General features: G+C 40.4%; 1 protein-coding gene across 2 annotated transcripts in view; it reads right to left on the reverse strand.

The window, feature by feature from the left end:
* Positions 1-4736, reverse strand: part of DNAJC27 (DnaJ heat shock protein family (Hsp40) member C27) — a 39824-nt gene extending 35088 nt beyond the window's left edge. For both annotated transcript variants that reach the window (XR_008682494.2, XM_055400431.2), the window contains exon 1: positions 4486-4736. Coding sequence is in view for 1 of the 2 variants with exons in the window: in XM_055400431.2 (XP_055256406.1) it covers positions 4486-4572 (87 nt within the window). In the remaining variant the exon portion in view is untranslated. The remainder of the gene's footprint in view (positions 1-4485) is intronic.
* Positions 4737-16279: the final 11543 nt, after the last annotated feature.

Below are 16279 nucleotides of genomic sequence, written 5' to 3' on the forward strand. Positions count from 1 at the left end.
AGTCAAAGAAAGACAAATGCCATATGATCTCACTTATATGTGGAACCTAACAAAACAAAAACAGATTCATAGATACAGAGAACAAATGGGTGGTTGCCAGGGTAGGGGATGGGGAAGTGAAATAGGTAAACAGGAATAAGAGGTACAAACCGCCAGTTATAAAAGAAGTAAGCCACTAGAATGTATTATACAGCACGAAGAATATAGTCAATAATATTATTGCAGTAACTTCATATGGGGACAGCTGGTTGCTTGACTTGTGATGATCATTTCATAATGTATGCAAATGTCAAATCACTGTGTAACATATCTGGAGCTAACATAATATTGTACATCAACTATATTTCAATTTTTTAAAATATGGGCATAATTGAGTATAATAAATAATAATAAAAGCATTGTATGGCAAAACACCAAGTATTAAAAGAACATAACTGGGGCAAATATTTGTAACTCATACGGCTGGCAAACAGTAACATCCCCAAACCAGAAAAACTGGTAAGAAAGACACATCACCTAACAGAAAAATGGGTTTAGAATATAAACAAATTATGACGATTAACTTCTTGATGTTGAACCAAGTTTGCATTCCGAGAATAAACCCTACTTGCTAATAGTGAAATTTTTCATATGCTGCTGAATTCTATTCATGGATATTTAGGAATTAAGCATTTGTATGCATATATGAAAATAGTATACATACTTTTCTTTTTTGATACTATATCAAGTTTTGCTATTTAAGTCACCATGACTTTATATAAATAAATTGGAGTGCTATTTGTCTTTTTCTTTGCCTTGGAATAACTTAAGTAACTGAAATTATGTTATTTAAAGCTTAAATAAATCTTTTCATGAAGTCATCTGATCCTGATACCTTTTGGGATAGTAAATCTTTTAATTGCTTTTTCCAATTTCTTTTTGTATGAATGGTCATTTGGGTGTTCTACTTCTTTTTGAATCAATTTTGGTAATTTATATTTTACTAAGAAATTCTCCATTTTCTCTGTATTTTGAAATATGTTCCCACAGAACTGAATATATGTAGTATTCTCTAATTTTTCTTTTAATTTCTTCCAGAATGTGATTTTCAGTACTAATCGTAATATTTTGCTTTCTCTATTTTTCTTAAACTAAATTTTAGGCAGTTTTCTTTTTCATTAATCTTTCCAGGGAATTCTTTCTCTCATATTTGGTGCCCTTTTTCTTCTGTCTTAAGTTTGCTGCTGCTGCTGCTGCTGCTGCTAAGTCACCTCAGTCGTGTCCGACTCTGTGTGACCCCATAGACGTCAGCCCACCAGGCTCCCCCGTCCCTGGGATTCTCCAGGCAAGAACACTGGAGTGGGTTGCCATTTCCTTCTCCAATGTGTGAAAGTGAAAAGTGAAAGTGAAGTTGCTCAGTCATGTCAGACTCGTAGTGACCGCATGGACTGCAGCCTACCAGGCTCCTCCGTCCATGGGATTTTCTAGGCAAGAGTACTGGAGTGGCTTGCCATTGCCTTCTCCAGTCTTAAGTTTAAGCTCCTTTATTCTTGAATATTCAATTATACCATACCAGAGATCCAACCAGTCCATTCTAAAGGAGATCAATCCTGTGTGTTCATTGGAAGGACTGATGCTAAAGCTGAAACTCCAATATTTTGGCCACCTCACGCGACAAGTTGACTCACTGGAAAAGAGTCTGATGCTGGGAGGGATTGGGAGTGGGAGGAGACGGGGACGACAGAGAATGAGATGGCTGGATGGCATCACCGACTCGATGGACATGAGTTTCAGTGAACTCCGGGAGTTGGTAATGGACAGGGAGGCCTGGCGTGCTGTGATTCATGGGGTCGCAAAGAGTCGCACACGACTGAGCGACTGAACTGAACTGAACTGAATATTCATACTTTTAAGATGTACTATTCAGTGGTTCCAAGCATATTCACAAAGTTGTACAACTACTAAGTTCTTTTAGTTTTTAACGTCTCCTTTTTAGAAATAAGTTAAATAATTCATTTTCCTTTTAGGATTGCTTTCAATCTGCCCTGAAGATTTTGGCATGGATTCTCTCCTTTCATTGGTTTCTAGTTATTTCGTCATTTACTTTGATTTGTCCTTTGAGCCAAGGATTATTTACTAGGGCATGTCTTTTTAACCTAAAATTATTTATCTGTATATCTTCCTACATTTTCTAAATTCTTTAAAATGAGCATGTTTTACTTTCATAACTAAAGCAAACATTTTTTAATTACACTTAAATATTTCACCTATGAAAAAATTATTTTTGAGAAAGGCATTCAGAAGGAATCCACTCTACCCCCAAACAGTAAACAGTTGTAACAAAAGTACTTATTAAATGGTCCCTACTTTCCCAGTTTAACTATTTGTGTTGTAAACTGAATTTCCTTATACATTTGGGTTTATTTCTGGACTCCAATCTGTTTCACTAATGTCTCTGTATTTACTTTCCAGTATCAACAGGAAAAGCTTAGCAACTTTAAAATATGTTTTAATATCTGGTAGTGTTAGTTTCCTCTCATTTCTTCTCATTAATTTTCTTGGTTAGTCTCATTTAATTTTTCATAAGGATTTTTAGTACATTTTACTATGTTCTGAAGGAGAAAACTACTGGTTTTAACTATAATTGAATGACATTTGTAGATTATTTTAAAGAACTGATATCTCCAAAATATTGAGTGATCATAATTAAGGGGACACATACCTTTCCACTTGTCTAAGTAATTGCATGTCTCTCTGTAGAAATGTTTCTTTAAATAGGTCCTAGGACCTACCTATATCTTCTGAAGTTTAAGCCTGGACACTTTATTTTGGTCGTTATTGTAAATTAAAAGTTTTCAATTACATAGTCCAAAAATTATAATTCTGATACAGTAAAGCTGTAAGTTTTTATATATTAATTTTGTCTTATTGTTTCTAATAGGTTTTCAGTTAATTCTCTTTGGGTTTTCAGATAAACAATCATATCATTAACATATAATGGCAATTTTGCTTTCTCCTTTTCAGCATTTCGTACATTATTTCTTTCTCCCTAACTGCACTGGCTAATAAATCTAGAACCATATTACATGAACATGGTTGACACTGGACATTTTAAGCTATTTCTAAAGTTGAGTCATTAAGCACAGCAAAATTTTAAAAGTCAGCATGCTCACTTAGCCAGTTTAGTATTTAGTATATGACCTTCTAGAGGTCTTTCTTTTCAACGCCTGGCACATAGTTGACATTCAGTAATCATTGACTTTCAGCTATGTTACTACATACATATACACAGATACATAAACAATACAAAATAATACTAAATGGAAAGAAAAGACACTAATAAACATTTACTGAGCATCAAATACGTGACGGTCTTTGGCACAAACACTCCCATTAACAGCTCTCTGGGCATATAGATCCTACTAGGAGTTGATTTTGACAGCAAATAATGATTGGTAAGGGGGGCTTCCTGGTTGCTCAATAGTAAAGAATCCGCCGGCAATGCAGGAGACGCGGGTTCGATCCCTGGGTTAGGAAGATCCCCTCGAAAGGGAAATGGCAACTCAATCTAGTATGCTTGCCTTGGAAATCCCACGGACAGAGGAGCCTGGCGGGCTACAGTCCATGGGGTCGCAAAAGAGTCTTGACGACTAAACAACAATGATGAAAAGAACATTGCAATGGGAGTGTGAAGACCCAGGTTCTAATTCTGTCTCAGTCACTGATTGATGACCTTGGAAGGTTCTTAACTAACAGCTTCCACTCACTCTGAAGAAGAGACAATTTGGATGAAGAAGAGGCGGTCTTAGAATTCACGTGGGGATAAAGACCTCCGTTCACCTCTTGCCCTCCCTATCCCCAATACTATGGGAGAGTTTAGAGCTGATAGCCAGTAGAAGCACCACCGAAAAAGGCAGTGGATCTAAGACTTCTTTGCGATAATGCATGTGGTGACACTATCAGAGATAAACACAAACAAAACAAAATAATGCAAGTTCCTTGACATCCACTGCACCTCCCTGTGAAACACTAGCATCACTTACGCTCTATTACAAATGAAATGTAGATTCTGGGCTCCACATCGACAGAGTAAATTTTACAAATCCCCATCCTCACACACAGCCCAGTAAGTTATCAGCTCCCAAGCTCTGCTGGGGTAACTAAACTTTTATTCTCCACCTCAAAGTCCTGTACGGGTCACCCAGAACGCAGATGTTATCCAAGCAGACGATCTGGCATGAGGACCTAGGCCTCCTCTCTCTTTGGGATATAGTCAACGGTTAGAGGCCACTCGAGACACCTTCTTAGGTTTCGGAGGGGGGCAATCCAAAGGTCAAAAAGGTCAGGAGAGTTTTTCCTCGTGGAGCCGCATCCCTCAGGAGACCCAGGCCTGCTCAGGGGCGGGGAGGAGGCCGGGCGACCAGTCTGTTGAGTGGCCGCCCTCCCAGCCAATCGGCACGTCGCTCCGCCGCGCTGCGGTCCCGCCCCTCCCAGCGCGGTACTCACTTTTCCCACTTCGGCGTTGCCCATGGAGATGACTTTGATGCGCAGGGACTTGCCAGGCTCCTTCCGCTTCGGCATGCTGGCCTCCATGGCCCTCGCTCTCTCGGGGCCAGCTGCCTCGGTCTCTGCTTGTTCACCACGCTGGCCCGTCCCTCAGGCTTCCTCGTCCAATGGCGGGACCGCTGCTCTCGTCACAGCCCCGGCTCCGCGGCTCGCCATCCCCGCCGCTGCCTGGCAGCGGGCACTGGCGGTTGGGAGCGTAGGGAACTGGGGGAGGGAGAAGAGAGTCTCGCGATGCTAGCCAGGGGCCGCGTGACGTCATCACCAGGCCCCAGAGATGAGTCTGCTCCCTAGGGTCGCGCGAGCTGGCCCGGCAGCGTCCCTAGGCAGGAAGGCGGCCTCGCGGGGGATGGCTGAGTTTTACATTTCATGGAGGATGCGACCGTGTGGCTAGAGTGGGGTTCAGGACCTAGAAATTTGTTAGGTTCGCAGCCGAGTGGTAGAAATTTATTGACTGTTCAAGGAAGAGTCTCAGGCTGGAAGTAGCAGAAATTACGGATTAGTTCAAGGTCCATCGGCGCGGATATGCCAAGTAGACCACGGTCCGTTTTGGTGTACCTTTTGTGGATCTTAAATACCCATGGGCGCATCCACTGACCCCCTCTTCCAATATTGTTTCCCTTGGGGTCCCTATTATGTACTTATAGCAGTGGCAAGCCACTCCAGTACTCTTGCCTAGAAAATCCCATGGATGGAAGAGCCTGGTAGGCTGCAGTCCGTGGGGTCGCTAAGGATCGGACACGACTGAGCGACTTCACTTTCACTTTTCACTTTCACACATTGGAGAAGGAAATGGCAACCCGCTCCAGTGTTCTTGCCTGGAGAATCCCAGGGACGGGGGAGCCTGGTGGGCTTCCGTCTATGGGGTCACACAGAGTCGGACACGACTGAAATGACTTAGCAGCAGCAACCTGCAGGTGGAACGTTCAGATTAGACCTTTCTTACACTTTCACTTCTGTCAAGGTGTGTGTGATTGTAGCTGTGACCTCAGTTTATCTCGTTACCCTGCTACTCATCCACATTTAACCCCATCTTGTTCTCACCTTTAGCTGAAAATATAAGAAGAAAATAATAATTCTGAGATAGCCACTTTTCTCATTCCAAGCAATGAGGCAGAAAGCATCTTCTAGAAAAGAAAACAGTTTGAGCAACTGTCGCTTTTTGGGTCAATATATTTAGCTACAGAAGATGAATAGGACTTGACAAACGTTTGTTTAGTGCCCTGAAAAAGAATGGCTGCCAATTCCCCACTAAATTATGAGGGGGAAGGTAGCATTGCTTCTGTTCTGACATAGCTGTAAACATTTTATGTAAATAAAATGTAAAATATGTAAATGTAAAATACTGACTAAAGGCTCAAAGTTTTGTAACAGTTATTTTAAGCTAGATTTTTGGCATCTGGTCCGATCACTTCATGGGAAATAGATGGAAAAACAGTGGAAACAGTGTCAGACTTTATTTTTTTGGGCTCCAAAATCACTGCAGATGCTGTTTGCAGCCATGAAATTAAAAGACACTTACTCCTTGGAAGGAAAGTTATGACCAACCTTGATAGTATATTAAAAAGCAGAGACATTACTTTGCCAACAAAGGTCCGTCTAGTCAAGGCTATGGTTTTTCCCGTGGTCATGTATGGATGTGAGAGTTGGACTGTGAAGAAAGCTGATCGCCGAAGAATTGATGCTTTTGAACTGTGGTGTTGGAGAAGACTCTTGAGAGTCCCTTGGACTGCAAGGAGATCCAACCAGTCCATTCTAAGGGAGATCGATCCTGGGTGTTCATTGGAGGGACTGATGCTAAAGCTGAAACTGCAATACTTTGGCCACCTCATGCGACGAGTTGACTCACTGGAAAAGACTCTGATGCTGGGAAAGGTTGGGGGCGGGAGGAGAAGGGGACGACCGAGAATGAGATGGCTGGATGGCATCACCGACTCTGTGGACGTGAGTTTGAGTGACCTCCGGGAATTGGTGATGGATAGGGAGGCCTGGCGTGCTGTGATTCATGGGGTTGTGGAGAGTCGGACACGACTGAGCGACTGAACTGAACTGAACTGAACTGAATGTTAAAATTTAATTTTGAAACATTAAATGCTTATTAAGAAAAAAAGCTTATTTTGGATTGTTTCCATAGTAAACAAGTAATATAACCTAGTTGGGTAAAGCTTCTAAAATTCTACAATTACGAAATGTAAGTCCTGGTTAGAATTTTGATAGTTTAAAGCTTAAAAGAATTGGCTTTACACTGATTTTCCAGATGCTGATCTCTCAATATGATTTGGTAAGTCAATAAACATGTTTCTTTTATTTCCTCTTTTTAAATTTATTTTTTAATTGGAGGAAAATTGCTTTACAATGTTGTGTTGGTTTCTGCCATACTGACCCTGTAATAGAACTAATATTGTGGAAGTGTAATTTCAAAATGTCAAATCTTCAACTATTAAAGACATTAGGTGTAATACTGTTGAGCATGAGAGCAGTGAAATGTGCTAAAGATTAAAATTTTTTATCATTTTTTCATATCATTTTTTCAAGGTTTGAATATATACAGCCACATTATTAGTTGTGTTAAGTTAGTTTAAAATAGAAAAAGGAAGAAAGTTAGCTTTCTTTTCCAGTCTAAAAAGAGCAAAGAGAAATATGTTACCTGTGTATGGAGCTGGAAGATATAGTATGGGGATTAGAAATGTGAGCTCTGGAGTCAGCCCTCTTAATCCATAATGTTGGCATGACATGTTTGTGTAGTGGCAGTCAGTGTCCATGAAGCATATGGTAATCCCCAATAAATAACAACGGTATGCTTTCATTGGGCTTCCCTGGTGGCTCAGAGGTTAAGGCGTCTGCCTCCAAGGCGGGAGACCCGGGTTTGATCCCTGGGTCGGGAAGATCCCCTGGAGAAGGAAATAGTAACCCACTCCAGTATTAAATAGTAACCCACTCCAGTATTCTTGCCTGGAGAATCCCATGGATGGAGAAGCCTGGTAGGCTACAGTCCACGGGGTCACAAAGAGTCGGACACGACTGAGCGACTGAACAGAACAGAACATGCTTTCATTTACTCATATTTTTTATGTTTATCTGTTATGAAAGATTCTACATTTTTTTATTAATTAACTTTATTTTTGGTTGCACTGGGTCTTCATTGCTGCGTGGAGGCTCTCTGTAGTTGTGCAGAGCAGGGGCTAGTCTCTAGATGTGCGGCCCTTTCATTGCAGTGGCCTCCCTTGTTGCAGAGCACAGGCTTCAGGCGCTCCGGCTTCAGTAATTGCAGCACACAGGCTCAGCAGTTACAGATCCAGGACCCAAGAGAATGGGCTCAGTAGTAGTGGCACACAGGCTTAGTTGCCCCTCACCATGTGGAATCTTCTGGACCAAGTATCTAGCCAGTGTCCCCTGCATTGGCAGGCAGATTCTTATCCACTGTACCACCAGGGAAGTCCAGATTCTATGTATTTATTCTTTAAAATAAACTATGAAGTATGTCAGACATACTTAAAGATATGAACGATAATGTAATGTATATCTGTGTAGTGTCTACCACTTACCTTAGGAAATAAAACATCTGCGATACTGTATGTATTCTTCCCCAAGTGTACATCACTCTTCCCACTCTACAAAACATTACAACTATTTGAATTGGCGCTTCTAATTTCCAGGCATTTAAATATTGTTTTACTATATATGTATATACACCTTGAAATATAGTATTGTATCTTTTAGAAATCTTTATTTTGAAATAATTTCAAGAATTTCAAGAATAGTAGGGGGAGAAAATCCTTGTAAATCCTTTATCCAGATTCCTTGTTAATATTTTGCTCATTTCCTATATCAGTTGTGCTCACTATGTATGCACAAATATACACACAATTTGTCTAAATCATTTGAGAGTAGTTGGCAGATGTCTTTCTTTATTCATAAACACTTTGATGTGCATTTCCTAAATAACAAGGACTTTCTCTTACATAGCAACAACATATTTATCAACTGGAGGAAGCGTAACATTAATACAAAACTATCATCTAATCCTGTGGTTCCCAAACTGCACTGGGTGCCCCACAGCACCATGGTGAATTCATAGAGGGTATCTGTGTGATATTTTACTAATACATTCTGAACTTTCAAGGCAAGCAAAATTACTCACTTGAGGTTATGCACAGCTTTAACAATAGATGGCGCCATATTTCTTGGAAATGTCATGTACTTGGGAAGCTGTTTTTTTTTCAGTGTTTGTGATAAAAAATACAGTGCAAAAATCAATGAGAACAGGAAATGAGGGTGGTCTTACCCAAACGGATTCCAGGATTTGAGAAGTTGTGCAGCGCACAATAGCTGCATAAATCCCATTAGTAAATAATTGTGGTTATTTAAGAATGAAATAAAAATACCATTTTTCTTTCAGTTTATGTGTAATATTTTTTTCAAATGGCAACTAAATTGTTACAGCATAAATATTTAATAAGTTGTTTGGAACTAGATTATTTTTTTGGCCAAGGAACACCGTGAAAAAATCACTGAAACACTGAGGGCACCTTGAACCAAGAACCTGTGGGAAATTTTGATCAAACTCAACAATCCTTATTCAGATTTTACCATTTACTCTAATAGTATTTTCTGTAACTATGTTCTTTACCCCTGGTCTGGTGCCTAATCCAGCATCATTTAGTTGTCATATATCTTCAGTCTTTTTTTAATCTGAATCTGTTCTTAGAATATCCCTCAATTTGTGTTTGGTGTATTCTTGTGATTAGATTCAGTTGTTTTTAAGATAGATTATTCTCCCTGGGCCAGACCTCAGGTTGTTAAAGTGAAAGTCGCTCAGTTGTGTCTGACTATTTGCAATCCCATGGACTATACAGTCCATGGAATTCTCCAGACCAGAATACTGGAGTGAGTAACCTTTCCCTTCTCCAGGGGATCTTCCCAATCCAGGGATCAAATCCAGGTCTCTAGCATTGCAGGCAGATTCTTTACCAGCTGAGCCACACGAGAAGCCCTTGTTAAGAGAAGGTTGCTAAGGAAAGTTCTTAAATGGGACAAGCCTTTTTCTGGTGAGAGGTATTCAGAGAGTGAAAAAGATTCAGTGTGAGGGAGATTCTCCATTGCAGGCTTTGAAGATGGAAGGGGCCACATAGCAAAGACCTTAGTGGGCTCTCGGAGCTGAGAGGGAATCCCTAGTTGATAGCTAGCAAGAAAACAGGCACCTCAATCCTACCACCTCAAGTAAATGAATTCTGCCAAAAACCTGCATAAGATGGGAAGGAACTCTTGAGTTGCAGGTGAGAACACAGCTATCTGTCACCCTGATTGCAGCCTTGTGAGATTTCTGATCCAGAGAACAAGTTACTCCTTGCCGGGATTTCTGACCTACAGAACTGTGAGATATTAAATGTTTGAAGCTGTTATGCAGCAACAGAAAACTAATACACATACCAAATAGTTTTGTATTAGATTTAATTTATTGGGAAACTCTCTTTCTAGTTTGGCAGTGAAAGTCCCTACAGACCAAGTCTCCCACTGATAACTATAAACTCTGAAAGAAATGCAGAACAATAACCTGGGGATTCTGAAGGGTAATATAATAATCAGGCAGATGATGGAGGGGAGTAAAAAACGTAAGAGGAGCATCTGGCATGGGATGAGTTTCTCTGAGCAATACAAGGACCTTGGAAGATACTCTGACTAGCCCTCTCTGTCTTACGTATGAGTTCCAGGAATTTAGTTCTGAGCATGCACTGCACTCTGTCAGAGGACGTGAATATTATGCTACCGTGTAGACACCTACACACTCATCCTACTATTATCCATAGGACTGTGTGACTGAAACAATATTTCCTATCCCATAGGGTATTTTCTGTAAAATGAAAATATGCATAAAATTTACCATTCTGATCATTTTAAAGTGTACAGTTCAGTGGCATTAAGTGCATTCATATTGTATGCACCCGTTACTACAGTCTACCTCCAGATCTTTTTCATCTTTCCAAACTGAAATTCTGTCCCCATTAAACATCAGTTTCCCCTCCTCTTTCCCCCTACTCCTGGCAACCACCATTCTCCTTCTGTCTCTATGCATTTGACTACTCTTGGCATCTCATTTGAGAGGAATCACACAGTATTTGTCCTTTTCTGACTGGCTTATTTCACTTTGCGTAATGTCTTCAAGGTTCCTATATAATATTATTATAATGGGACTGCCATTTCTCCCCTTGAGAGGTGTTGCGGGAGGATGTCTACATCTTCTCTCCCTTGAATCTGGGTGGCTTTATGATTGGGGTGTAAGTCAATGTTAATGACATTTTCAAAGCTAGATAATAGAAAACAGTATGATTTTCTTCTAGCTCTCTTGGAATGCTCACATTTGGAATTCTAACTGTGAAGAAGTCCCGGCAGTTAATGTAAAAGCCCCCATAGAGAGGAGATGAGGAACCCCACCCCTATCCACAACCACAGTTGAGCTCCCATATGACAGCTCACACCAATTTGCCAGCCATGGGATCAAGCCATCTGAAAGTGCCAAACCAGTGAAGCAAGGATGCCAACAGGAATTGGAATGTAGCGAGGAGTTTGTGACAAGTGATACTCAGTGATATAGACAGGGAGAAAATTGCCTTTGCTTCACCAAAGAATTTGAACTCAGAGCAAAGTGCAGATTTCTTGGGAGACATTCTGGGGTGCCAGGTGAATTACTTGAGTGGAAGAGCTCAAATGCCATCTGCCTCCCATTCTTTGAATGCCAAGTTCATTTGAACCTCATGGACTTTTTTTTTGTCTTTAATTTTTGGACATACTCTGTGGCATCTGGGGTCTCAGTTCCCTGACCAGGGATCAAACCCACACACCCTACAGTGGAAGCACAGAGTCTTAAGCACAGATTCAGGAAGTCCCTGAATCTCATGGACTTTTTATTTAGTTTCCCTCTGCCTAAAATGCTCTTCCCCAGATTTCTGGATGCTCCAGCCATAATGATCTGGTTACCAGGCAGAAGAGATTTTGGCACAAACCAAAGTTTCTATTTGCATATCTAGTTGCAGTTAATGGCATCTAATAGCCTGATAAAAAGTTTAAGAAAGAAGGGAAGAGAAGCAGGATGAATGAAATGACAGAAAATAGAATGAAAGAAAGAAGGAAATCTTTGCATTTCTGCTTTTTACCCAGCTCTCTTTAATAGTTCAGGTAAAAATTCAGCAGGGATTTTGACAGAATTTGTGAATAATCATAAAAAGTAGGAACTATGCTGATTCTGTAGACAATAGAAAGAAAGCTTAAAGTGATTGGTCTGCTGAAGACTAGTCATGCCTATTAGTAGCTTAATGCAACGCTAACATTTTACAGGAAAAGTCTACCGTAGTATTTACATTCAGGGACTTCCCTGGTGGTCAAGTGGGTTGAGATACTGCCTTTGAATTACAGAGGGTGTGGGTTCTATCCTTGGTTGGGGAATTAAGACCCTGCATGCCATGCACCACTTTACTTATGTTCCCATTTCTTTGAGGTTGAATTCTTTTGCCACAGGACATGTTCAGTTCAGTTCAGTTCAGTCGCTCAGTCGTGTCCGACTCTCCGCCACCCCATGAATCACAGCACACCAGGCCTCCCTGTCCATCACCAACTCCCGGAGTTCACTCAAACTCATGTCCACAGAGTCGGTGATGCCATCCAACCATCTCATTCTCCGTCATCCCCTTCTCCTCCCGCCCCCAACCTTTCCCAACATCAGAGTCTTTTCCAGTGAGTCAATTCGTCGCATGAGGTGGCCAAAGTATTGCAGTTTCAGCTTTAGCATCAGTCCTTCCAATGAACACCCAGGATTGATCTCCTTTAGAATGGACTGGTTGGATCTCCTTGCAGTCCAAGGGACTCTCAAGAGTCTTCTCCAACACCACAGTTCAAAAGGATCAATTCTTCGGTGATCAGCTTTCTTCACAGTCCAACTCTCACATCCATACATGACCACGGGAAGAACCATAGCCTTGACTAGACGGACCTTTTTTGGCAAAGTAATGTCTCTGCTTTTTAATATACTATCAAGGTTGGTCATAACTTTCCTTCCAAGGAGTAAGCGTCTTTTAATTTCATGGCTGCAGTCAGCATCTGCAGTGATTTTGGAGCCCAAAAAAATAAAGTCTGACACTGTTTCCACTGTTTTTCCATCTATTTCCCATGAAGTGATGGGACCAGATGCCATGATCTTTGTTTTCTGAATGTTGAGCTTCAAGCCAACCTTTTCACAGGGCATGTAGGTGCTACCAAAGTTTTCCAAAGTGGCTTTATCAATTTACATTCCCATCAACAGGGAATGAGCATTGTTCCAAATTCTCATTGGTCTTCAACTTTGTCAGTCTTTTCATGCCAGCCTTCCTTATAGGCTTGTAGTAGCATCTAATGGTCATTTGTCTGTCCCTGCTGACTAACAAGATTGGGTGGCTTCATATATTCATAAGCCATTTTCTCTTACATGAAGTACTTGTTCAGTCATCTCATCCAATGTTTTACTGAGTTTATTTATTCTTATTGACTTGTAAGAATTCTTTTTATGTTCTAGATGTATATTCTTTATCAGATATATATTCCTGGCATAGGAATATTTATAGCAGTACTATTAGTCAAAAACTGGAAACAACTCATTTGTCCAGCAGTGGCAGAATGGATAAACAAATTGTGGCAGATTCTTACAATGGAATACTATATTTTCCCTATATAATACTATACTACTGCTATGACTTGCATAAATATAATGTTGAATTAAAGAAACGAGATATAGAGGAGTATGTACTGGATGATTCCAATTATGCCTCGTAACTCAGTTGGTACAGAATCAGCCTGCAGGAGACCTGGGCTCGATTCCCGGGTCGGAAAGATCCCCTGGAGAAGGAAATGGCAACCCATTCCAGTATTCTTGCCTGGAGAATCCCATGGACAGAGGAGCCTGGCAGGCTACAGTCTGTGGGGTTGCAAGAGTCAGACACAACTGAGTGACTAAGCACACAAACAAAAACAGATAAAACTCATCCATGGTGTTAAGAGTCAGGATTCTGGTTATTTGGGGGCTTAGTGAATGAGATGGGGTGTAAAGAGGGTCTGGGCATTGGTCATGTTCTGTATCTTGATCTGGGTGATGGCTACAAAGGTGGGTTCATGTTGTGAAAATTCACTAAGCTGCACACTAATGTTTTGTGCACTTTTCCATAGGATGTTACGCTTCAATACAAAAAGTTTACAAAAACAATTCCTACCTAATTTTCGCATGGATTTAAGAGTTAAAAAAGCAGACTTGGTCTGATATTTTTCTCTGCTCAGAGTTTCTTGTGCTGTTCCTATGATGGATCTTGGTGTCCATGGAAACCAGACACTGTGTGGTGGGAAGCAGCATTTACAACAAAGAAACAAGTGTCTTCTCACTATATTTTCAGATCCCACTCCAGCCACAGCCATTCTCTGCTAAGACTACTGTCCGCCTGTGACAACTGTGACTACTGCTTGTCATGACTTCCCAGGAATGCATTCCATAACTAGTTCCAGCTTATCCTCCCCATGACTAGTTTCTGTTTTACTCAACCCAGAAGGAAAGTAGGGCTGGCAGAACTTGCAATAGAAATGGCCTTCTCTGGACAAGGCACATAACGCCTCACTAACTTTAAGCTTTACCTCAGCTCTAAGGTGGAATCTTACTGAGGGCACAGCCTAAAAAGGCCTTTGAGTAACAGAGTGAATGTTTCAGGGTCTGTGCATTAATGCAAAAGCACTTTTACTTAGAGCAGAGTTCTTCAGGTCCTTGCTCGGCTCTTACTAATTCTAATTTTAAGCATTATTGTATCACTTCATTATCTGATTTTCTAAGTCTACAAAAAAGACAGATTAAAAGTGGGTGGATGGGCAGCAGTGGAGACTCAGACATAGAGAACAGACTTATGGACACTGGGGGAGGGGGAGGAAGGAGAGGGTGGGACAAATGGAGAGAGTAACATGGAAACATACACTACCATTTGTAAAATAGATAGCCGATGGGAATTTGTTGCATGACTCAGGGAACTCAAACCAGAGCTCTGTAACAACCTAGAGGGGAGGTATGGGGAGGGAGGTTTCAGAGGGAGGGGATGTATGTATACTTACGGCAGAAACCACTACAATATTGTAAAGCAATTATCCTTCAATTTAAAATAAATAAATTAATTTTTTTAATTTATTTATTTTAATTGGAGGCTAATTACTTTACAATATTGTAATGGTTTTTGCCATACACTGACATGAAGCAGCCATGGGCTTTCATGTGTCAATTTAAAATAAATACATTTAAAATAATTACTTTTAAAAGTGAGTGGATGGAGCTTCCCTGGTAATCCAATGGTTAAGCCTCCATGCTCCACTACAAGGGGCTCAGTTTCCATCCCTGTTTGGGGAACTAAGATTCCGCATGCTGCATGGTGAGGCCAAAAAAAAAAAAAGAGGGTGGATTGAAATTTGCCCCTAGGGGAAAATATATGGCTGACTTTGTTAAATTTTGAGACTTATTCTGGATACATCAAGATAGAGATATGTGTATGCAAGTGCATGTGCGGAAATCTACATGTATACCAATGTGTTGGCTCTGGTGAATGTGTGTGTGTAGATTTTCATCTTGTGCATCTGTCAGTTTGGTGTGTGTGTGTTGGGTGTATGATATGTAAGGACATTTGTGAATGAGTTTGTCATTTTGTGTGTTTATATGCATACATATGATCAGGTGTAAAATACGTTAATGATAATTTACACTTAGCTGGAATCTGTATAAGAGGACATTTGTGGGGTTGCTTAAAAGTTTGTATCTTTGATCTAAACTATAAATTTGTGTAATGGTTTTATGCAGGCATAGCCTTAGGCAAAGTTTTCAAGTCATATGGTTAGATCATATGGAACTGCCATTTTTGTGGGTTAAAAATGTTTAAATATTCAGTGGTTTCTGTATGATTCTACCTAATGTGTGTATGCATATACATGTCTATGCATACATACATAAATTCAACCTAGCATACCCTCTGTACCACATTAATATCACTGTCAGAGCCAAAAAGGAAATGACATCATGGGTGTGAGATCCGGGAAGAAATTTAACACAGATCTTAAAGGAAAGACAAGATATAGAAGGAATGAAGCCTAAATTGGAAGAAAGTTGCAATAGGGGAATAATGAGAAATCAGGCTGAAAGTTCTTTACTCTGGGAAGCCTCCTCCAACCCCTGTTTTTTACCTCACCATCCCAAGTTTGCCTCTGTCCTGGGCTTCTTCCCTACTTTTGAACTTCCTCTATGATAACATTTGTCACACTGAATTGTAATTGTTATTTCAAGTGACTGTCTTCCCCACTAGACAGCAAGTGTCCTGAGGGCAAGAACTGAATCTCTGAAGTTCACTTATTTCCTAGTACTAAAGCTTGGTACAAAATAGAAATTCAATTAGTATTAATATTTGTTGAAGACCTGGATGGCTGAAAGCAAGATAGATAGTCTGCTAAAGCTTTCTGATAACGCACATGTAATTTTTGGAGAGGGGATTAACATGCACAGAATATCATTCTAGAAATATTAATTTAGGAATAATACAAAAATAGAAGTAGAGGTGGTGAGCCATCAGAAGCCCAATAGTTACTCAGACATGTAATAACAAAAAACCTAAACTATAGTGGACATGAGAATGGATAGTAAGGGAGAGATGAAAGAATATAAAAGAAGACTCTGGGCGATTGTTAGGTATAAGGGGGAAAG

This window comes from Moschus berezovskii, chromosome 11 (assembly GCF_049115385.1).
Source record: "Moschus berezovskii isolate FMDL1 chromosome 11, NW_MosBer_1.0, whole genome shotgun sequence".
Lineage (NCBI taxonomy): Eukaryota > Metazoa > Chordata > Mammalia > Artiodactyla > Moschidae > Moschus > Moschus berezovskii.